We start from the raw sequence: 23,008 nt of genomic DNA on the forward strand, positions 1-23,008 counted from the left end.
AAGTCTTCTTGGGTATGATGCGACAAGCGTGGCACACCTGTATTTGGGGAGTTTCTCCCATTCTTCTCTGCAGATCCTCTCAAGTCTTGTCAGGTTGGATGGGGGGCGTCCCTTCACAGCTATCTTCAGGTCTCTCCAGAGATGTTCGATCGGGTTCAAGTCACAGCTCTGGCTGGGCCACTCAAGAACATTCAGAGACTTGTTCCGAAGCCACTCCTGCGTTGTCTTGGCAGTGTGCTTAAGGTCATTGGAAGGTTCTCCCATCTCCACAGAGCTCTGTCAGAGTCACCATCAGGTTATTGGTCACATCCCTGACCAAGGCCCTTCTCCCCAAATGCTCAGTTTGGCCAGGCAGCAAGCTTTAGGAAGAGTCTTGGTGGATCCAAACTTCTTCCATTTAAAAATTATGGAGGCCACTGTGTTCTTGGGGACCTTCAAAGCTGCAGACATTTTTTGGTACAGTTCCCCAGATCTGTGCCTCGACACAATCCTGTCTTGGCGCTTCAACCTCATGGCTTGGTTTTTGCTCTGACATGCACTGTCAACTGTGGGACCTTATATAGACAGGTGTGTGCCTTTACAAATCATGTCCAATCAATTGAATTTACCACAGGTGGACTCAAATCTTGTTGTAGAACATCTCAAGGATGATCAATGGAAACAGGATGCACCTTAGCTCAATTTCAAGCCTCATAGAAAAGGGTCTGAATACTGATGTAAAAAAGGGTCTGCATACTTTCTGAATGCGCCCTTCAGAGGGTAAATGAAGCAAAATATTTAATTGCCTTTAAAAATCGTATGGCACCGGTTTGGGTCAAGAACTGCTAAGCTGATGGGTTTTTTCATGCTGAACAGTTTCTCCGTGTGTCCACCACCCAAAGGACATCCAGCCAACTGTAGGAAGTATTGGAGTCAACATGGGCCAGCATCCCTGTGGAACACTTCGACACCTTGTAGAGTCCATACCCGGACAAATTGAGGCTGTTCTGAGGGCAAAAGGAAGGGATGCAACTCAATATTAGGAAGGTGTCCTTAATGTGTTCTTAGTGTCAAAAGACTACCACTTTCCTTAAAGGGCCAGTGTTGACATTTTCTATCAATATCAAATAATTTCCGGGTATAATATTCCAGTTGAGCTAGACCTACAGCATATACGTAATCTGGAGCAAATGGAATTGGTTTAACAGAAAATGTGCTTTGATCTCAGAAAATACATTTTTTTTTTTTTTACAATTTAACAGTTCAAGTTTCAAAAGTTAAAACAGGACTCTTAAATGGTATGATATATTACAAATGACTACTGAAAAACCTAAAGGGACTCTTTCAAGAGTCCATAGAAACGTAACAAAAGTATCTCTAAATCAACTGCACAATTAACTCTTTATGGAATCAAAATCATAAAATACTGAATAATAAAAACACGATAAAATAGAACAAATAAACTGACTGTTTGGCAGTCTTTTCTTAAAAACAGATTTTACAGTATATTGCTCTGAATGTGACGCTATTATCTGAGCCACACTGATTTTGCATGAAAGACCCCCGTCATAAATATATCTTAGCAAGGGGTCCATATTATTCATGTTTTTTGTGACATTCAGTCACATTTAGTGCACATGATTTGAATATTGCTTAAATGGTAACATACAATAAATCAAATTGTCTTGCCTTCGTCCGGAGTCTAGCTAGCAACAACAGTCCAACGCAAAATATAATATTTTCTTTGAATCAAACTGCACAACAAGCTAGTACAACAACCTTCTCATAAATACATTACATTCACACAGAATACAACATCAGCAGCTGGTAAATAATTGATGTGTAAAGCCTAAGGACAAAAAATAAATGCTGTGAAGGCGTACATACAGTGTATGATAATGAACACACAATATGCCTGATAGTCAATGTCAAAAGCATTCAATTCTAGTGGCTCAGCTCATCGAACCACTTTTAATGATAGGGTATCATTTTAATAGTAACATTACTGAATTTTCAGTATAGTGCATAATGCTTGGATATAGTGGATTGTTGGTTGAGTGGCAGCTGTAGTTCGAGGCCTGGAAACTACCCTCAAGGAGATATAAATAAACACTGCAGGATGTCAAACACACCAAGGACAGACACACAGATGAGAGACCCCACTGTCCGAAAGGCATTATCCTGGGTGTCACCAGAGTCTGAAATAGGAACCATATTCTCTAAACAGTACAGCACTTTAAAGAGAATAGGGTGCCATTTTAGATGCACGCTTGAAGTGCCCCCATTTCCCTACGATCCATCCATGTCATTTCCTCCTTGGTGAAGTGTACTTCCTGGTTCCCGCCATCAGAGGGTACTCTCGTAGGTGATTGGGGTCTCGGTTATAGTTCCGCTTTGCTCCCGCTCTGCATATCCAAGGAAAAAGGGTAGAAAATAATGATTAAAAAATTGCCTTTGCAGTGTGTGTGCGTGCTTGCATGTGTGTGCGAGAGAAACTGAAGTGTCTCCATGTGAGTATAAACTAAGACTATAGGCCAAATAGTCAATATGGAAAATGTCTCAGCGAGTGTACAGTCTGAGACACAGTGATGGGCAGGACACAGTGTAGTCAAATAATCTCATCTCCCTCCAAACCAGAAGAACAAAAAAAAAGCCAGGGCTGAGACAAAACATGAGGCATGAAACAAAGACTACCTGAAGCCACGATGCAAATCATTCTCCAATCCACAGCTTCTCTTTATTAGCCTGAGATCCTGACTGACACGCTCTGTTTCACCACTGTCAACAATGTTGAAACAATGCATATCAGTTTGGATTCCAGGCTTTTTTAAATAAAGATCATCTCAGTCATAAAGGTACACTGCTTTTCATGAACACACTTCCTTCCCTATACTGTGTGGACAAGCACAATTGAGTATAATAGGAGTGGAGGTTAAAACCCATAATGGGGTGTCACCGTTTACAGTGCCCTGCAAAAGCATTCACACCCCCCTTCGTGTTTTTCCTATTTTGTTGCATGACAACTTGTAATTTAAATGGATTTTTATTTGGACGTCATATAATGGACACACAAAATAGTCCAAATTGGTGAATTGAAATTATTTTCCCCCCCAAAAGATTCTTAAAATGAAAAATAAATTAAAAACAGAAAAGTGACGCGTGGATATGTATTCACCCACTTTGCTATGAAGCTCGTAAATAAGATCTGGTGCAACCAATTACCTTCAGATGGACTTTATTTAAATATCACAATCTATGTGTGCAAAGTTGTGGAGAAGTACAGATCAGGGTTGGGTTATAAAAAAATTGATCAGAAACTTTGAACATCCCACGAAGCACCATTAAATCCATTATTCAAAAATGTAAAGAATATGGCACCACAACAAACCTGCCAAGAGCGGGCTGCCCACCAAAACTCACAGACCAGGCAAGGGGGGCATTAATCAGAGGCAACAGAGAGACCAGGGATAACCCTGAATGAGCTGCAAAGTTCCACAGCGGAGATTTGAGTATCTGTCCATAGGACCACTAAACCGTACACTCCAGAGAGCTGGGCTTTACGGAAGAGTGTCCAAGCAAACATGTTTGGTGTTCACCAAAAGGCATGTGGGAGACTCCCCAAACATATGGAAGAAGGTACTCTGGTCAGATGAGACTAAAATTGAGCTTTTTGCCCATCAAGGAAAATGCTATGTCTAGCGCAAACCCAACACCTCTTATCACCCTGAGAACACGTCCCCGTCCCTAGGCGGCTGGCTGCATCATGCTGTGGGGATGTTTTTCATCGGCAGGGACTGGGAAACTGGTCAGAATTGAAGGAATGATGGATGGCGCTAAATACAGGGACATTTTTGAGGGAAACCTGTTTCAGTCTTCCAGAGATTTGAGACTGGGATGGATGTTCACCTTCCAGCAGGACAATGACCCTAAGTATACTGCTAAAGCAACACTTGAGTGGTTTAGGGGAAACAATTAAATGTCTTGGAATGGCCTAGGTCAAAGCCCAGACCTCAATCCAAATGAGAATCTGCGGTATGACTTAAAGATTGCTGTACACCAGCGGAACCCATCCAACTTGAAGGAGCTGGAGCAGTTTTGACTTGAAGAATGGGAAAAAATCCCAGTGGCTAGATGTGCCAAGCTTATAGAAACATACCCCAAGAGACTTCCGTCTGTAATTGCAGCAAAAGCTGGCTCTACAAAGTATTGACTTTGGGGGGTGAATAGTTATGCATGCTCAAGTTCAGTTTTTTTTTGTGTCTTATTTCTTGTTTTTCACAATAAAAAATATTTTGCAACTTCAAAGTGGTAGGCATGTTGCGTAAATCAAATGATACAAACCCCCTAAAAATCTATTTTAATTCCAGGTTGCAAGGCAACAAAATAGGAAAAATGCCAAGTGGGGTGAATACTTTCGCAAGCCACTATACATCATGTGGGGATAACAGCTGACACTCAAGCTAGGTTAGTAGTAGGTGTGGGTTTTTGTGTGTTTCTATTTTAAAAGCGATGGTGTGGCAGTCCTTCCTGTTGCTGTGTGCTTCTGTCTGTGCATTTATGCAGACAGTGTGTTTGCAAATTCTGTGTGTGCGTCCTCACCCCAGGCAGCGTTCTTTGGTTTCTGCAGCAGGCGAGGTCCTGTGAGTCCTATGACCAGGGCCCCTATGGGGGCGGTGAGCAAGATGGAGAGCACGGCCACTGTCAGCACGTCCATGCCATACTTCTCCAGCTCCTTATCCTCCTTGGTGCGGGCCATGTCCAGCGCTGTGGAGCCAATGGCCGCCTGGGGAGAGAAGAGGAGGGGAGGAGATTGACACATTGGCCACGTCACCCTCAACATTGTGAGAGCCAGAACTCTGTCATAAAGTTAAAATAATGCAGACATAGGTAATAATAGGTGTTGCAAGTCGCGCAATCACTAGTTAGAATATTCAAATGTTATGGTTATTTTGCGTGTTAAGCCTTTTTTGCGTGAAGCAAATTTCATCCTTTGATCCTGTTTTGTATGCTTATTGGATACAGTGAAATGGAGAGGAGAATGTTGAAAGAGCAGTAAGCTGGATTTGAGCCCATGCTGGCAGAGGTAGTACATCGTCGTACATGTGCTCCAGAGGCAGGGGTTTAGACCACTCCAGGCCACCGTAGTTTCTATTTAACGTTAAGTACCTGTACAGTGGCTTTGGGTAGCCAGGCCAGAGCGATGAAGAGCTTCTCTTTGAAGTTGAAGCCGGCACACAGCACACAGACGAAGGTGAAGAGAATACGCACCAGCAGACCAATGGCCAGAGAGCCTATGCCCAGGCCTGGTGGGACAGAGAAGTTAAGAGGGGGTTGAATGATAAACACTTTATAATAATAGATTATCTCCAAAGAGCGGGGTATAAATGTATACGTCGTGTGTGTTCTTACTGACTGTGTGTTTATGAGGATGTTTGTGTTCTCACCGACAGTGTTTTTGTCCAGCTCTGAGATCTGGATCTCGGCCCCGATCAAGCCGAAGAGCAGTGGCTGGAACACCTCCCAGGCAATACCCACTATGTCCTCCACAGGGACCTGCACATACACCGAGTCAGACAGACACACGTTACGGAGACACACGTTACGGTTTCTCAAAGTACTGACGTTTTCAAATACAATTTGTGAAAGTAGAGCAAATGGAGGGGTGATAAAGCGATAAAAACATTAAAAACCACCCACGACACAAACCAGACTACAGAGAGAGTTCAGCAAACACCAAGACTTCACAACTGTGTTACTCTACTGGAGAATCTGCCTCCCATAGAGACAATACGAGATGTGACTGACTGTATATTTGGGATTGGCCTCTATCCTGATTGGAAGGGTCCCACTGTGTGTTAAGACAGCAGTTTGTGCTGCACTGGAACATCCAATGCTTTTGTTGAGTCCACTGTGTTGGAGGTAAGGGCTCGGGGGGCATTTGGGTGAGAGTGTAAGTGCCTAGCTAGAAGATGCAGGGTACGGCGGGTTGAGTGAGTGGTCGGCACGGGATGGGGTTGTATGCGTGTGTGATTGACTGACCTTGGACCTTCTCCAGCCCAGGCTGGCCAGGAAGGCGAGGACCAGGGTGCAGAGGCCCCCCGAGCCGGGGAAGCCGGCCACGTTGCTGCCGAACACGGCAAACACCGACAGGCCCAGTAGCAGGAATGAGCGCTTCATCACTACGTTGTTCTACAGTAGAAAGAGTGAGAGAGAGAAGGAAGGATGTATTACTAAAGGTTTTCCAAACAAGGACTATGTCCCTGGAGTAACATTACTGAGAAAGGGAAACGCTGCTGAGAAAACTGAGCTCCGTTATAGGTCAACTCCACAGTCCAGTTTCCTCTCTATTGCACTCCACACTGCCCTTTCTCACCTGGACAAAAGGAACACCTATGTGAGAATGCTGTTCATTGACTACAGCTCAGCGTTCAACACCATAGTGCCCTCAAAGCTCATCAGTAAGCTAAAGACTCGGACTAAACACCTCCCTCTGCAACTGGATCCTGGACTTCCTGTCGGGCCGCTGTTTCCAACGTCTTATCATCGACTCATTAAGGCCAAGCTCCCATGCAGCAGCTCTATTTCCTTTTCCAACAGCCAGATCGATCGCCTTCAACTTGAAAGCTGCATCATATGCATTTCTCCGTGTCTTTGCCATGATGAGGGTGACAAAATTACTACCGTAATCAGAATGATGGGAAGTTTGAGCGCGCTCAATTTACGTCACATTATGTGACGGTGCTCAGTTTTTTGGCGGCATGAATCTTGTGAAAGCGGGAAAAATCCATAAATTAGCCACGTCATTGTATAAACCGCGAGGTTCAAAGTGTGGGAATAAAGTAGCGGCTTATAGTCCGGAAATTACAGTAGTCAAATGGCTACCCAGACTATTTGCGCACCCCCCCCCCCCCTTACACTGCTGCTACTCTTATTATCTATGCATAGTCACTTTAATAACTCTACCTACATATTCCACCCCCACATTGAATCTGTACCGGTACCCCCTGTATATAGCCTCGTTATTTTACTGCTGCTCTTTAATTATTTGTTACTTTTATTTTCGGGGGTATTTTCTTAAAACTGCATTGTTGGTTAAGAGCTTGTAAGTTAGCATTTCACTGTAAGGTCTACACCTGCTGTGACCAATAACATTTGATTTCAATGGTGATTCGTACCTGGTCTTTGCTGGGAAAGTAACGCAACAGAAATCCCAGCAGGACCCCAGCTACCATTCCCCCTCCCACCTCCAGTATACCTCTCAGCAGGTTGTACCACATGGAGCCTGCAGAGAGAGACACAGCACAACAAAACATATGAAATTAATATCAAAACAGACAGGATCGTCCCAAATGGCACCCTGTTACTTTTGACCAGAGACCTATGCGGGCCCTGGTCAAAGTAGTTCACTATATAGGGAATGCGATGCCATTTAGGACACAGATTCCAGCAGGAAGTCAATTAATAAAAAGCATGCAATACAGAGGAAGACACAGTAGTAGCAGAACACATGCAGTTTGCTCATACTAATGGTCCCGTGGCTCAGTTGGTAGAGCATGGCGCTTGCAACAACAGGATTCGTAGGTTCGATTCCCGAAGTGTGAGGGTGTCATCTATTGGATCCAGGACAGATTGCAGGAAGATTTCTATTAATGCTGCAACAAAAACAGATAAGTTCTATTCTTTTTCTAGTGGTCTCCTCGCATCATTGGCTCAGAGCAGAGGCACAGATCAACAACCTCCCTCCTGATTGGCTTAGAGCAGAAGAACAGATCAACATGCTCCCGACTGATTGGATCCCTACCGGTGGCGAAGGCCATGCCCATGCAGGTGGTGAAGCCTGTGATGGCCAGGATGTCGTCGAAGCTGCCGGCAGCCATGAGGAGGGTAGGGATGCCCTGCTCCAAGCCGTAGCCATCCTTCTGCAGCAGCAGCATGGAGGGAACCACCACGGCCGGGGACACGGCTCCCAGCACAAATCTACAAGAGACGGGAGAGCCAAAGTGAGGGTTAATCATCAGAATATCATATTCATCAAGTTTGTGTTGCCAGGCTGAAGAGCGACCTCAGAAGTAACAACCTGTAATATGAATACTGATAATAATATTGTCATATGACCATTTAGCAGATAGCCAGTACAAATCGACAGGAGAGGAGACAGAGTTCATCATATAATATGGCCCTGTAGAAGATGCTTTCAAAGGACTGTAAAAGCACTTTGAGCAACTGCTGATGTTAAATAAAAATAATGCATTCGATTGATTAATATGAAGACATCACAAACCATGAAGAGACAGGGGAGGGGTTATGGGGGATAATACAATGAGTATAGACAAAGTGTTTAATGATGCAGCTTTACTAATAGGAATTAGTTTGAGATATACACTATACATACAAAAGTATGTTGACATCCCAGCCACAATCAATGCTGTATAAAATTGAACACACAGCCATGCAATCTCCATAGGGATAACATTGGCAGCAGGATGGCCTTACTGAAGAGCTGTGAACCTTTCAACGTGGCAGTTCGTCAAATTTCTGCCCTGCTAGAGCTGCCCTGGGTAACTGTAAGTGCTGTTATTGTGAAGTGGAAATGTCTAGGAGCAACAACGGCTCAGCCGTGAAGTAGTAGGCCTCACAAGCTCACAGAACAGGACCGCTGAAGCACGTAGTGCGGAAAAATCATCTGTCCTCGGCTGCAACACTGACTACCGAGTTCCAAACGGCCTCTGGAAGCAATATCAGCACAAGAACTGTTGGTCGGGAGCTTCATGAAAAGGGTTTCCATGGCCGAGCAGCTGCACACAAGCCTAAGATCACCATGAGCAATACCAAGTGTCGGCTGGAGTGGTGTAAAGCTCGCCACCATTGGACTCTGTAGCAGTGGAAACCTGTTCTCTGGAGTGATGAATCCGCTTCACCATCTGGCAGTCCAAAGGACAAATCTGGGTTTGGCGGAAGCCAGGAGAACTCTGCCTGCCCCAATGAATAGTGCCAACTGTATAGTTTGGTGTAGGTGGAATAATGTCTGGGGTTGTTTTTCATGGTTCGGGCTAGGCCCCTTAGTTTCAGTAGGGAAATCTTAACACTATAGCATACAATGACATTCTAGATGATTGTGCTTTCTTGTTTCAGCATGACAATGCCCCGTGCACAAAGCGTGGTCCATACAGAAATGGTTTGTCGAGATCGGTGTGGAAGAACTTGACTAACCTGCAGAGCCCTGACCTCAACACATTCAAACACCTTTGGGACGAATTGGAACGCTGACTGCGAGCCAGGCCTAATCGCCCAACATCAGTGCCCAACCTCACTAATGCTCGTGCCTGAATGGAAGCATGTCCCCGCAGCAATGTTCCAATATCTAGTTGAAAGCCCCAGAAGAGTGGAGGCTGTTATAGCAGCAAAAGGGGGACCAACTCCATATTGATGCCCATGATTTTGGAATGCGATGTTCGACAAGCATACTTTTGGTAATGTAGGAGGGTAGGGTAGTGTATTTAGAGGGATGGATGAATAGAACGATGGATAGATCAGTGTGAGAGCCCGTATGAGTGGAGAGGACAGGAGAGAGAGTAAGAGGAGAGAGGATGAGAAAAATATAGAAGACAGAGGGCAAGGGGCTAAGAGAGGATGAAATTAAAATATATAAAGGCTGGGTATCCAATCCTACTCCTGGAGAGCTCCCCTCCTGTAGGTTTTCGCTCCAACCCCAGTTATAACTAACCTGGTTCACCTTATCAACCAGCTCATTATTAGAATCAGGTGCGTTAGATCAAGGTTGGAGTGAAAACCTACAGGACGGTAGCTCTCCAGGAACAGGGTTGGAGAGCCCTGGTATAAAGTATACTTCAAGTGTTCACGGTGAGTTACAGTAGCTGCAAAATACTCTACACCGGTCTTAATGGAAAGCAAGTGGTGTTAGGTAGCCCTTTAGTTTTACAAATGCATCGGGAGGCTGCAGAATACTAAGTGGAATTTAGACGACTGACCGACAGACCCGAGACAGACAGAGAGAGATTACCCTAGGATGAATCCCCAGATCCAGGGCAGGCCCATGAGGAAGTGGGACGCGATGGCGACGGTGCAGGCCTCGATGATGCAGGGTCCCATTCCCACGCGTATACACACCATACTCAGCTTCTTCAGAGCCTGGGAACACACATGTATACAAACACACACACATTAATGGAAAAATCTAAATGTCATTAGCCCACTGTCGATACAATCCCAAGTTAAAAGGAACAATCCACATTTCATTAGCCCCAAATGTTTCGCAGGTCAGCAGTAAAGTTGACATTATGTGGCAAGTGACACTTTGCTTCTTGAAGTTCCTGAAAGCTTGATTGCTGAAATGCAAAACATTTTGGGACGGTAACAAACAGTGGACTAATGAAAAAAATACACACACCGTTTTGGAGTGGATTTCTCCTTTAACACAGGTTATCACAGGAACACAAATAGAAAAGGACTAAACACTAAAAGCTTTGGCCTATGGAGAGTGTGGTCGAAAAATTACATATTTACCTGGTTTGTTTGACAGTTAGCGATTAATACTTTACAAATAGGACATTTCTGTTCTGTTTAATCATGTATTTCTGTAAAGAGATGGTTTCCACTCTAGCTTCCTGCAGTTAGTCTGGGCGTAAGATCAAGCATTCTATAGACAAAATGTGGTGTGTGTGACCCAAGATAGAGATAACCTGAAAGAGCTTAGAACAATGTTGTCATCTTCCTGGCATCTGGGAAACTAAGCCGGGTTGGGGGCAAAACACCATCCTATGTAGATAACCAAGGTGGCTTATGGGAGTTGGAAGCAGTCTGACTAAGCATTTAAGTATATATAAGGTCTCGGTTTTATCATTATCAGTTAGGCTCTTGGCCCAACAACCAAGACTGTTGGGTCGACGGTTTCATTATTGCAATAATTCATCGATATTGAATAAAGATGATTGTTTGAAGAAATGACAAAGTCTCTCTCACTTTGAATAGAATATTCCACCGAAAGAGTGTTTTATTGACATACCGAGGCATCCAATCCCAGGCCTGCTCGGGCCAGGATGACAGCAAGGGCAATGTTCCTCAGGGAGGCGGACCATCGGTAGTCGATGTACACAGCATCCGTTACCACGGGGATATTACGCAGCAGGAAGCCCGACAATAGCATACCTGTAGAGAATGACAGAACAATGATCCTTTATCATACTATTATATTATTAAAGTTAATACTTCTATAAGCAACCATGGTGTTGTTCTTTGGACTTTCTCTCACAGCAAGAGGGACAAAAAACGATGTCTTGCTGTGTCGTTCTGAAAACAAACGTGTTTTTATAAAAAATATATATAAAAAAGAGCTAAACAGAGGCTAAGATATTATTCCCATCTTCACATTGGTTCAAATGCCAAGAAATACATATTTTACGACATTCTTTGTTCTGATAGTCTGGGAACTGCATATTAAAAAGGTTGAAGATCAATTGGTTTAAGATATCAAAAGGCTTCTAGGCATAGGAGTCTTTTGAGAGTAAAGGAAAAACCTTTCCATGTAGGAATAGTGCAAACTGAAGAAAGACATGCATACAGTGGAGTCTTTCATTTACTGTATGAAATTGAATTGCCTTTGAAGGTCAGAAAGATCAATATGGTCCTGTGTGGTTCAGTTGGTAAGAGAGTGGCATTAGCCAACATCAGGGTTGTGGATTTGATTCCCCATTGGTGGCATACAAAACCGTATGCACTCACATCACTGTGCTGTAAACCGCTTTGGATAAAATGCCTGCTTAATAGTGTATTATCAAGAAAGTATAGAACAATTCCATCCCATTTGGGACGCAAGCAATGACTACTGTGTGAGCAGGGAGGAACCAGTAGACAGGCATAAAAATGTGGGACCGACTGTCGGTTAGCCTAAGTAAAAAATAAATACCTTCAAGGCCATAACAAAGCTTGAACGAAATGGAATTCCTGCTTTGTTCCATTTCAATGCTGCGTCCCCAGGGGTTGGAGAGACATTAAATATCAAAGATCTATATCCAACAAACAGGACTTCAATTCTGGACTATGGGAGTGGGCTCTGTCGGATAGACTACGCTAACGATCAACGTTTATAAATTAAAGACCCAGCACAAACACTTCTTTATTATCTACAATCTCCTTTCTGGACTGTTGAAAGTGAGGAGTAGGCTGTGAACCGGAATGACAGCCTTCTACCTTCTTGCGGGCTAAATGAGTGGCCACTGTCTTATTATAGGGGTCTGTGCAAACTACAGGACTTTTCACGTGGTTACCGGCATCAAGAGAGACTTTGGTCAAAGCTCAACCAAGTCTCTTGTTTGTTGAGAAATGAAAAGACATGTTTCATTCAATTCCTATCAGTCTAAGTCAACAAGGGTGTTAATTTGGTTAGAAATGGGATAAGGTGTGATATGAACTCACTTCACTGTTTAGGTATGGTAGTAACATGTAGCAGCGTCGGCAAAGCCAGACAGAATAATAGGGGGACTGTTTGACCATCCGTGTATAGTAAAGAGTAGTAGTTAGGGGACAAGCAAGTGCATGCAGGCTAAATATAGTGAGTGGGTGTGCTTAATCTGAATGTGTGCTTATTATAGTAAGTAGGTGTATTCTATCTACTATATCAGCAGATATATATTACCAGCAGCCAGGCCGATGGCATGTCTGACTGTTGCTAAGGAGCATGTAGGGCACTCAACACCCTGAAGATGGCATTTCTTCTCATTCTCAACAAGTCAAATGAAGTAGAGGTTACAGAATATAACTTGTATGCTGCACATTCACAGACAAGACAGACCCCATCACCTACAACACACACAAACACTCACTCTCTCCATTCGCATTACCTACCCAGGAGCGGGGGAAAGGGAGGCAGTTTGGGAAGCCGTATGAGGCCCACCAGTTTGCCCCCGGTGACAGAGCAGATGAAGAGCATGGTGATGCCGAACAGGTTCCCCCCCGGCAGACACTCCTTCTCTGTGATGGACCACACCACGCCAAACAGCACTAATGCAATGAGGACTGGGAGGGAGGAGAGGTCAGAAGTCAGTACGTAGCCAGTAGTTTTTGCCTTTTACCTGCCAAATAAAATAATAGATTGCATGTGCTGTACTTGATTTGGTTTGCAAGGTACAATGGTCTCAAAAGTCTACTACTAAGCCTAAATGTTAACTTGTCAATGGCAATATATCAGTGACAGTGGGTTGTGCTTTAGTCCATCTGTAAACCTACTCCATTTGTGCTATATAAATGCCTCTGGGTACTGTGGCACTGTTCAACAGCGTGCGCTGGATAAAGAGAGAAACACACTGGTTCTACAAACCCCCACCATTTTCCACTCGCCCAAGCACAAAATGCTACAAGATGCCAACCCCTGATCCCATAGCAATGTCACCATGGTAACATCTCTACGGTAGCATTAGCCCCCCCTGGTGCCCAGAAGTAAATAAAACAGACCAAAATGGCATTATCAGCACATTGAAGCCACTCTAGTGTTAGGCCTATATTGCATCTCTATTCTGGTGTCCATAGGCCACTCTAGACAATATTAGAGTGGCCTATATCTATGTTGGTGCCCACCCTTGGTGATGAGGGAGGCCAGGAGGCCTCGGGGCGGGCAGGGGCATGCCCGGCGGAGCCTGCCACAGCAGATGACCGGGGGGTCGGTGTTGGTGCCCGCATCCACCACCGGGTTACGGGGGATAAAGTAGGTCTCCTCCGTGACCTGGGGGGTTGGGCTCCGGCTCACCACCACCTGAATCTGGTTGACACCCAGGAACTACCGGGAGGACGGACATAGAGGAAAGGGTTCTTAGTTCAATATGAAAAATGTGTCCGTAGCCATACTTTTTAAATTAAACTTTCTTACTACAAAAATGCCATTTCAATACAAGCTTCTGAAAAAGTAACTACTGGATATTTTTATATTATTTCAAAAAGATTCCTATCGTACTCTAACCAGTTAAAAGGTGCAATATGCAGAAATTGCCCCGTCATTTTCTGGTTGCTAAAGTTCGAATAGAACACTTAATTTAAGTTTATGTAACATAACAAGCAATGTATAGTGTAGAGAAACAATGTACCATTCAAACCGCTGTTAAATATATTTTCAATAACCAAAAATATTATATTTTCAGCTGGTGTACAAAACCAAAAGACGCAAACTAAACTTAACAGAAGCATAGAAATAGTGCACAGAGAACAGATCTTGCTTTCAATGAGAATAACTGATCTATAATTCATATTTCTAATGTGAATTTGGACAGGTCGCCCAAAAGGCTGCATATTGTAGCGTTAACTTCTTGAGCTGAAATCATTGCAATCTCTCAAGAGAGAATGATTTTGGCCAGGAAGTTTTTTTGGGTAGCCTAGCCTAACTCTTGAAAGTTGATAAGAATGGTACTGGAGCCAATGCAACTGGCTTTTTTTTGCCTCCATTTCTTTGTCACACCTACAGTATGTTAAGTGGTTCTCATTGTTGACAGAGAGGTCACACTAACAAGACACTACTGTGTTCCCAGTGTTAGGTTCTAAATAAACGGAGTAAAAACTCACGGACGACTAGTAAAGCTCAAACCAAGCATATTCACCCACTGCGTTTCACAGCAACGTAAGACAAAAACACACTTACACAAGTACTGGTATTTAAACCTTCTCCGTACACATCTGGACAGCCAATGCATCTCTGTTGCAAGGCAGGACGTTAAGTGATATGGGTAATAAACTGTTTCTTCTCCCTTAATGTGACCTGGCCTCAGCCCCCATTCCTCACTAATCCACAGCTATCCATCCTTATCAGTGACCACAACCATGTGATTGCCTTTCTCTTACTTTGTAACGTTCCAAGTCCCTGGCTCATATCCAACCTTAATTGACCCCACCATATACATTCCTCCTACAGATAACCATTCACTTCTGGTGTAGCAAGTATTTGAAATTAAAACCCAACCACTGAAACCAGACTGTGGCCCTTCTCCTTTCCATAGGATACCTGAAGTCTAACAATAACATCCTCTGCACTCCCCTCTCTCCCTGGGGTACCATGAACAAGGACATTTCATGTTTCAAGTTTAGAAGTCAGAACCCATCCACAGTAAACAATAGTTCTCATGCTTATCCTAAAGAGTAGATACCGACTTTTACTACAAAGAGTGTGCCGCAATGTGAACAGTCAATGTCATGAACAAGGCTTTTGATCCAACTTACAGAAATACCACACTGTGGAAAAAGAGGCTGGCAAAAATCATGTGCAAATCTGCTGGTAGGGTACATCGAGGTGTTTCAAATGACCTAACAGAAAGTCAGCAATGATGATTTTACTTTTGTTTTCAAGTAAATATTTGACCCCATAAATACATAGTGCCAAATAAGAGTGCACAGTACACTGCTAATAACACATTTAAACTAATGCCTTCAAAACTGATTCTAGATCAATATGTGTGGAATTGTCTACTATTACGCCAAAGCTTTCGGTCAGCCATTTCTCATAGCTTCAGCATCATTAAATTATGTAAAAGGATATCTATTAGCATTTTGGCCAAAGCACTAGATATACTATACCTCTGCATGGTTCGTTACTGAAGAGGCTCCGGGACAGTGTTCTAGGTCCAGCAAGGGAGAAGGTGTAGGCAGCTGGTCGTCCTCCATCATGGCATCTAATACAGTTCACTTTCTCCTCCTCACTTCTTCTCGAACCTCACAGCAAACCTGTTGAGGGGTTGGGTGGGCCATTGATGCACTGCTGCTCTGCTCTTCTCCTGTTGTATCCTAAGGTCAGACTGTGTCCAGCACTAGCTCCCATTCAGTGAGTCGTCACCTGTTTATCAGTCAAAGGCAGTGACAGTGAGTGTTTGCTTGGTGGAACTGGCCAGAAGCATTTTGAGGCAAACATGGCTGTAGAGATATGAGGTGGAAACCAGCCAAGTGCAGGAGCAATCAAAGGTGAAGGTAAACAGGACTGTAAAACAGTTTCCAATGTTCAGCATTCTGCTACCAGTATGGAATGAGATTGGGAGTAAGGGCATCAATGCAGAATTTACTCTTCTTTAACTTCAGTTATGCGAGTAAAGTCCTACTGTATAAAAATAAATTGTGACAGCTGTGATGGAAACAGTAAGCTTCGGTACAATTTTATAAATGCAGATCATTTGTTTGTTCAACATGGTGGGATCTTTTTGTGTCTGTAAAATGTATTACGCGCGAAATGGCGGTGGTTACACCTTTATGCACAAATGTTGATACAGTATAATAACCATCACGTATGAGTAAACTTGGAAGTCGTGATGATATGGTGTGTGGTCCTCCCACTACAACTTGGGAAACCATTGTGTTTATTAGGCTACAGATTAAATAAATGAGGAACTTCACAGGGTGGTGACAGTGCACCGTGATGAGCTTGATACCGCTTTCCAATAAATAGGGTCTTATTTTGGTGACATGATGATCGGTGCTTGACAAACAAAAAATATTCCTCGCTCTTCCATAATAATATCATCATGTAGACAACCTCAATACAGAATTGGTCAGATGAAGCTGTTTTGCTAGCACAGACTGGAATATGTTCCGGGATTCATCCAATGGCATTGAGGAGAATACCAAATTAGTCACCGGCTTCCTCAATAAGTGCATCGACGACGTCGTTCCCACAGTGATCGTACGTACATATCCCAACCAGAAGCCATGGATTACAGGTAAAATCCGCACCAAGCTAAAGGCTAGAGTTTCCTCTTTCAAGGAGCAGGACACTGATCTGGATGCTTATAAGAAATCCTGCTATGCCCTCAGACAAACCAAACAGGCAAGCATCAATACAGGACTAAGATTTAATCCTACTACACTGGCTCTGATGCTCGTCGGATGTGGCAGGGCTTGATAACTATTACGGACAACAAAAGGGAAACCCAGCCGAGAGCGGCCCAGTGACGCAAGCCTACCAGACAGGCTATATGCCTTTTATGCTCTCTTTTAGGGAAGAAACACTGAAGCATGCATTGGGACCACCAGCTGTTCCGGAAGACTGTATGATCACGCTCCCCATAGCCGATGTGAGTAAGAACTTTAAACAGGTCAACATTCAACATTAAGACATGTACCTAAAGCATGCGCAGACCAACTGGCAATTGCTATCACTGACATTTTCAACCTCTCCCTGTCTGAGTCTGTAATAACAACATGTTTCAAACAGAACACCATAGTCCCTGTGCCCAAGATAGCGAAGGTAACCTGCCTAAATGATTACCACCCCATAGCACTCACGTCTGTAGCCATGAAGTGCTTTGAAAGGCTGGTCATGGCTCACAACATCATGCCAGAAACACTAGACCCACTCCAATTCACATACTGCCCCAACAGATCCACAGACTACGCCATCTAAATCGCACTCCATACTGCCCTCTCTCACCTGGACAAAACAGGTATGTAAGAATGTTGTTCATTGAACGCTGAGCTGTAGTCAACACCAGTGCCCACAAAGCTCATCACTAACCTAAGGACCGTGGGACTAAACTCCTCCCTCTGCAACTGGATCCTGGACTTCCTGACGGCCGTCCCCAGGTGGTAAGGGTAGGCAACAACACAGTCGCCACGCTGATCCTCAACACTGGGGCCCCTCAGGGGTGCATGCCTAGTCCCCTCCTGTACTCCCTTTTCACCCACGACTGCGTGGCAAAGCACGACTCCAACATCATCATTAAGTTTGCAGACGACAACAGTAATCACCGACAAGACAGCCTATAGGGAGGTCAGACAATAACCTCTCCCTCAATGTGAGAAAGACAATGGAGATGATTGTGGACTATAGGAAAAGGAGGGCCAAACGGGTCCCAACTTAACATTAACTGGACTGAAGTGGAGCAGTGTCGAGTTTCAAGGTCCTTGGAGTCCACATTAGAGGTCGACCGATTAATCGGAATTAATCAATTTCAAGTTTTCATAACAATCAGAAATCGGTATTTTTGGATGCCGATTTCCGATTATTTAATATATATATATATATATATATATACATATAAATAAAATATTTAACTAGGCAAGTCAGTTAAGAACACATTCTTATTTTCAATGACTGCCTAGGAACTGTGGGTTAACTGCCTTGTTCAGGGGTTTCAATCTTGCAACCGCACAGTTAACCAGTCCAACACTAACCATTGCACTCCGAGTAGCCTGCCTGTTACGCAAATGCAGTAGAAGCAAAGGTAAATTGCTAGCTAGCATTAAACTTCTTATAAAAAACAATCAATCATAATCACTAGTTATAACTACTAATCCAGTTTAGCAGGCAATATTAACCAGGTGAAATTGTGTCACTTCTCTTGCGTTCATTGCACGCAGAGTCAGGGTAAATGCAACAGTTTGGGCTGCCTGGCTCATTGCGAACTAATTTGCCAGAATTTTACGTAATTATGACATAATATTGAAGATCATGCAATGTAACAGGAATATTTAGACTTATGGATGCCACCTGTTTAGATAAAATACAGAACGGCTCCGTATTTCACTGAAATAATAAACGTTTTGTTTTAGAAATGATAGTTTTCGATCATATTAATGACCAAAGGCTCGTATTTCTGTGTGTTATGTTATAATTAAGTTTGATTTGATAGAGCAGTCTGACTGAGCAGCAGCAGGCCCGTAATCATTCATTCAAACAGCACTTTCGTGCGTTTTGCCTGCAGCTCTTCGCAAGCACAGCGCTGTTTATGACTTCAAGCCTATCAGCCTAATGGCTTGTGTAACCAATGTGAAATGGCTAGCTAGTTAGCTGGGTGTGCACTAATACTGTTTCAAACGTCACTCGCTTTTAGATTTGGAGTAGTTATTCCCCTTGCGCTGCAAGGGCCGCAGCTTTTGTGGAGCGATGGGTAACGATGCTTCGAATGTGGCTGTTGTCGATGTGTTCCTGGTTCGAGCCCAGGTAGGGGCGAGGAAGGGGACGGAAGCTATACTGTTACACTGGCAATACTATAGTGTCTATAAGAACATCCAATAGTCAAAGGTATATGGAATACAAATGGTATAGAGAGAAATAGTCCTATAAATACTATATAAACTACAACCTAAAACCTCTTACCTTGGAATATTGAAGTATCATGTTAAAAGGAACCACCAACTTTCATATGTTCTCATGTTCTGAGCGAGGAACTTAAACGTTAGCTTTTTTACATGGCACATACTTTCTTCTCCAACACTTTGTTTTTGCATTATTTAAACCAAATTGAGCATGTTTCATTATTTATTTGAGGCTAAATTGATTTTATTTATGTTTTATATTAAGTTAAAATAAGTGTTAATTCAGTATTGTTGCAATTGTCATTATTACAACAACAACAAAAAAATAATAATAACAAAAAAAAAATCTGCCGATTAATCGGTAGTGGCTTTTTTGGTCGTCCAATAATCGGTATCGGCGTTAAAATCATAATCTGTCGACCTTTAGTCCACATCACCAACAAACTAACATGGTCCAAACACACCAAGACAGTTGTGAAGAGAGCACAACACCTTTTCCCCCTCAGGAGACTGTGAACACCGGTTGCATTAACGCCTGTTATGGCAACTGCTCAGCATCTGACTGGAAGGCACTACAGAGGGTAGTGCGTACAGCCCAGTACATCACTGGGGCCAAGCTTCCTGCCACCCAGGACCTCTATACCAGGCAGTGTCAGAGGAAGGCCCAAAAAATTGTCAAAGACTCCAGCCACCCTAGTCAGACTGTTCTCTCTGCTACTGCACGGCAACTGGTACCGGAACGCCAAGTCCAGGACCAAAAGGCTCCTTAACAGCTTCTACCCCGCAGCCAGAAGACTGCTGAACAACTGATGGCCACCCGGACTATTTACATTGAACCCCCCTTTTGTTTTTACACTGCTGCTACTCGCCGTTTATGAAAAGTTTTACCGTAGTCACTGTACAACTTACCTCGATTAACCTGTACCCACACACATGGACTTGGTACCGGTAACCCCTGTATATAGCCTTGTTACTGTTATGTTAATTTCTTATGTGCCGGGGTAGACCGCTGCGCCACTCCGGAGCCCCTAAACTTTTCTTTGCTGACTAGCCCAGTTAAATAAAGGTTAAATAAATTAAAAAGTATGAGGTTTCTGTGTTTTACATTGTAGCCATTACCATATATATGAGTGAATATTATCTGCTGTTGGCTTGTGTGGATGTATGTATGTGTTATGCAACATAGCTGACTTGAAACATTGTTAACAGTTTCAAGGCCATGGGCCTTTCTCATGATGGAAAAATACAGAATAACATAAAAACAGACACATACAGAACGTAGTGTAGCAAACCACAGACTGTTTTTGTTAGAACTCAAACTTAACAATAACAGAAACCAGATATGTGATAACGGTATCTAGGGAATGAGCGCATAGATACTCGACACAGCAAGTTTCATCTATCAACAGAAGCGCCAAGAGGCGGGGACCCGCCTGAGCGCCTGCAATAGGCTGAGCAAGTTTAAACCACGCCCAGTCTCTACTGCGATAGGCCAACAGACGGGTTGTAACTGTCTATCACAGTATAAAGAATACTGTTTTACATACGTCTTGTCAGTTCTCTGTTTTGCCCTGCAAGGTGGGGCAGAGAGCTCGTATATACGAAAATTGCATTTACCACTTATTGCTTAGCTAATAAAAAATACATAGTATACAATCGGTGACTCATTGTCATATTTATCCTGATACCAGATTCGAATTGACGCAACTCTAACAAAAGTCCCCCGGGATTTCAGATGTGTCGATGTAAACTGGATAATAAGGGAAGCCATTCTTGCAAAAGCATGTCAACGTTTTAAAATAACTATTATCTGTCTATTCACAATAATCGTATGGTTATGTGCATGTAACCGTGGTTAAGTCTCGCGCTGCAAAGTTTGAAAAACACATTATTGCAAACCAGCCATTAGGCTACTGAAAATGATAACCAACATGACCCACAACGTTGATGCCAGTAAACTACGTTGACCGACGTTAGCTAATCCAATTTTGAAGAGGCCAACACTAATCAATGCTAGGTTTAGCTCGACACCATATGGCACATTTTGGAACCTAGCTACTTTAGCACGCTAACATTAATCGCAAGCCTGTGGCATATGGTCTCACGCCTTAGCAACAAGCTAGCGAGTTGGCTTCATTATCGGATCTTTACATTTCACATTATTCACATCGATGGTCTTTAATTTTTTTTTATGTATTCCTGTAGAATGTTAAAACATAGCTACCCAACACCGTGCCTAGCTATTATTCCGCCACAGCTGAACCGATTTACCGCGCGTAAACTTTCAGAAAAATAACTACAACTGACTTACTGTACACGTTTTTATAAAATCACACCAATAAAGTAGTAACGACATTTGACTGTCACTCACCTCAAAACCGCAATAACTGCCATGCCCATGTATGAACTGTCCGTGTACCTGCTGGCTAGAAGGATGAATGATGTCCACTCCTGCACGGAGTACGATTATGATTGGCAGGAGATGACAAGACCCCGGTCAATTGTCCAGCGTCATCCGGGTTTGACCGTGATTGTAAATAAGAATTCGTTCTTAAAAAAACTGACTTGCCTAGTTAAAAAACAAACATTTTAATGTTCCCTTTTGAATTTCAAAAATATTTAGATGAACCTAACACCAAAGCTCGTAAAACTGCTGCATTATACTTACGTCACTGTTACCTCCTAGCTTTTTCGCCGGTTTACGGACGTTAGTTGGCTCGCTAGGGAGAGAAATTAATCTCGGATCTAATTCGCTAGTTTTAGTGGTTAATGAACTATTTCCAGTCTTTGCCGATCCTGTGCAGACAACCCTACCAAATGGCCATATGGCTACATCTACTTGGTTTAATCTCCAGGTTTACACCGGGTACTACACGTAGCTAGTTAGAAACACACAAGTGTTAGCAAGCGATTTACAGTGAATTAAGTGCTTCGAACACAGAAATGAATCGAGTAACGTTAATAACCGGGAGTCCACAGCTTTCTAACTTTACGGTGTATAGTATGAAACCATTAGGTTCATCTAACCTGGTCCTTGGCCAGTTGATGAAACTTAATGTGGTGGTTTTCTCCTGATATAGTTCTAACAAAACGCTACTCAACAGCTTTTCAGCATTTTTTAGCTATAAAAACTGTGTTCGTTAGGCTGAAGAAATGCCACGTTCACGTGCAGATCGGGACGAGGCAACTCGGACATATTCTTCTTCTGTGGATTTTATGGCAGACTACAACCCCAAAATGTGTATTGCCGCCACCAACTGGAAGTTAAAAAAATCCACTATGATTTCTATCTTCCTGGACCTTCTCTCCACCTTGGCAGTGCATTAATTACCATAGCTATAAAGGCCACAAAGTCCACTTTCTTAACCTTTAAAATGTCAGTATCCTGCTGGTGAAAGGCAACCCCTGCAACCTGCAGTGTAGGCCTATCCACCACCATGGACTCTTCTGGTGCACCATTCAACCCCTCTACCCTTTTCACAGCTGCTGTATATGAAATGCTCTGTACAACCCTGACTTTGGCCACCTCGTTCTCTTTCACCCTTGTGGGGCGTTCGAAAGACTTGGCTTCATGGTTCTCACCGCAATTGCAACATGTCACATATTCATCACTTTTATAACACAAAATATGATATTTTCCACAACTTGGACATCTCGACTTCTCCCTTCTGCAAATACTTGACACATGACCAAAAGCTTTACAACGATCACACTGCGTTGGTCTTGGGATAAATGCTCTGACTCTGTAGTTAATATACTCTAACTGCACTTGAGTAGGGAGAGACTCCATATCAAAAAAACAAAAGAACAGATAGACTCTTCACTTTTTAACACACGATTCATCCGACGTGCTTCAATCACTCTAGGAATATTTTTCATCTCTTCAAAATAAACTTCCCACGAGACGCCAGATGTAACCCCCTTGAGGGTTGTCCTGTTTTGAAGAGACACACACAACACTTCAAACGTATCAAGTTGGTTAAGACACAACGCACGTTCCTTCTGATCCGCA

General features: G+C 43.2%; 1 protein-coding gene across 3 annotated transcripts; it reads right to left on the reverse strand.

Annotated features, from left to right (window-relative positions):
* Positions 1-640: 640 nt before the first annotated feature.
* LOC110497512 (sodium/hydrogen exchanger 9B2) lies at positions 641-22,192 on the reverse strand. Of its 3 annotated transcripts, none has more exons than XM_021573650.2 (14): positions 21,665-22,011; positions 21,368-21,447; positions 15,550-15,805; positions 13,570-13,768; positions 12,841-13,011; positions 11,003-11,145; positions 10,001-10,128; positions 7,781-7,956; positions 7,155-7,261; positions 6,019-6,168; positions 5,424-5,532; positions 5,146-5,282; positions 4,579-4,762; positions 641-2,384 (listed from the first exon to the last, which is right to left on the reverse strand). In XM_021573650.2, the coding sequence occupies exons 3-14, from the start codon at positions 15,637-15,639 to the stop codon at positions 2,326-2,328; spliced, it is 1,653 nt and encodes a 550-aa protein (XP_021429325.2). In that variant the 5' UTR covers positions 15,640-15,805; positions 21,368-21,447; positions 21,665-22,011; the 3' UTR covers positions 641-2,325. The 3 variants fall into 3 exon arrangements, with proteins under 3 accessions (XP_021429325.2, XP_021429324.2, XP_021429326.2); XM_021573649.2 differs by having other exon boundaries at positions 21,368-21,565; XM_021573651.2 differs by lacking the exons at positions 21,368-21,447; positions 21,665-22,011 and adding an exon at positions 22,024-22,192.
* Positions 22,193-23,008: the final 816 nt, after the last annotated feature.

The sequence above is a fragment of the Oncorhynchus mykiss genome, chromosome 19 (genome assembly GCF_013265735.2).
Source record: "Oncorhynchus mykiss isolate Arlee chromosome 19, USDA_OmykA_1.1, whole genome shotgun sequence".
Taxonomy (NCBI): domain Eukaryota; kingdom Metazoa; phylum Chordata; class Actinopteri; order Salmoniformes; family Salmonidae; genus Oncorhynchus; species Oncorhynchus mykiss.

Coding starts and splice junctions, on each gene's coding strand:
- LOC110497512 (XM_021573651.2), bottom strand. CDS start 15,639: ATGATGGAGGACGACCAGCTGCCTACACCTTCTCCCTTGCTGGACCTA. Junction 13,012..13,569: donor GGCCTCCCTCATCACCAAGG/GTGGGCACCAAC, acceptor CCTCCCTCCCAG/TCCTCATTGCATTAGTGCTG. Junction 7,957..10,000: donor ATCTGGGGATTCATCCTAGG/GTAATCTCTCTC, acceptor CGTCTCTTGTAG/ATTTGTGCTGGGAGCCGTGT.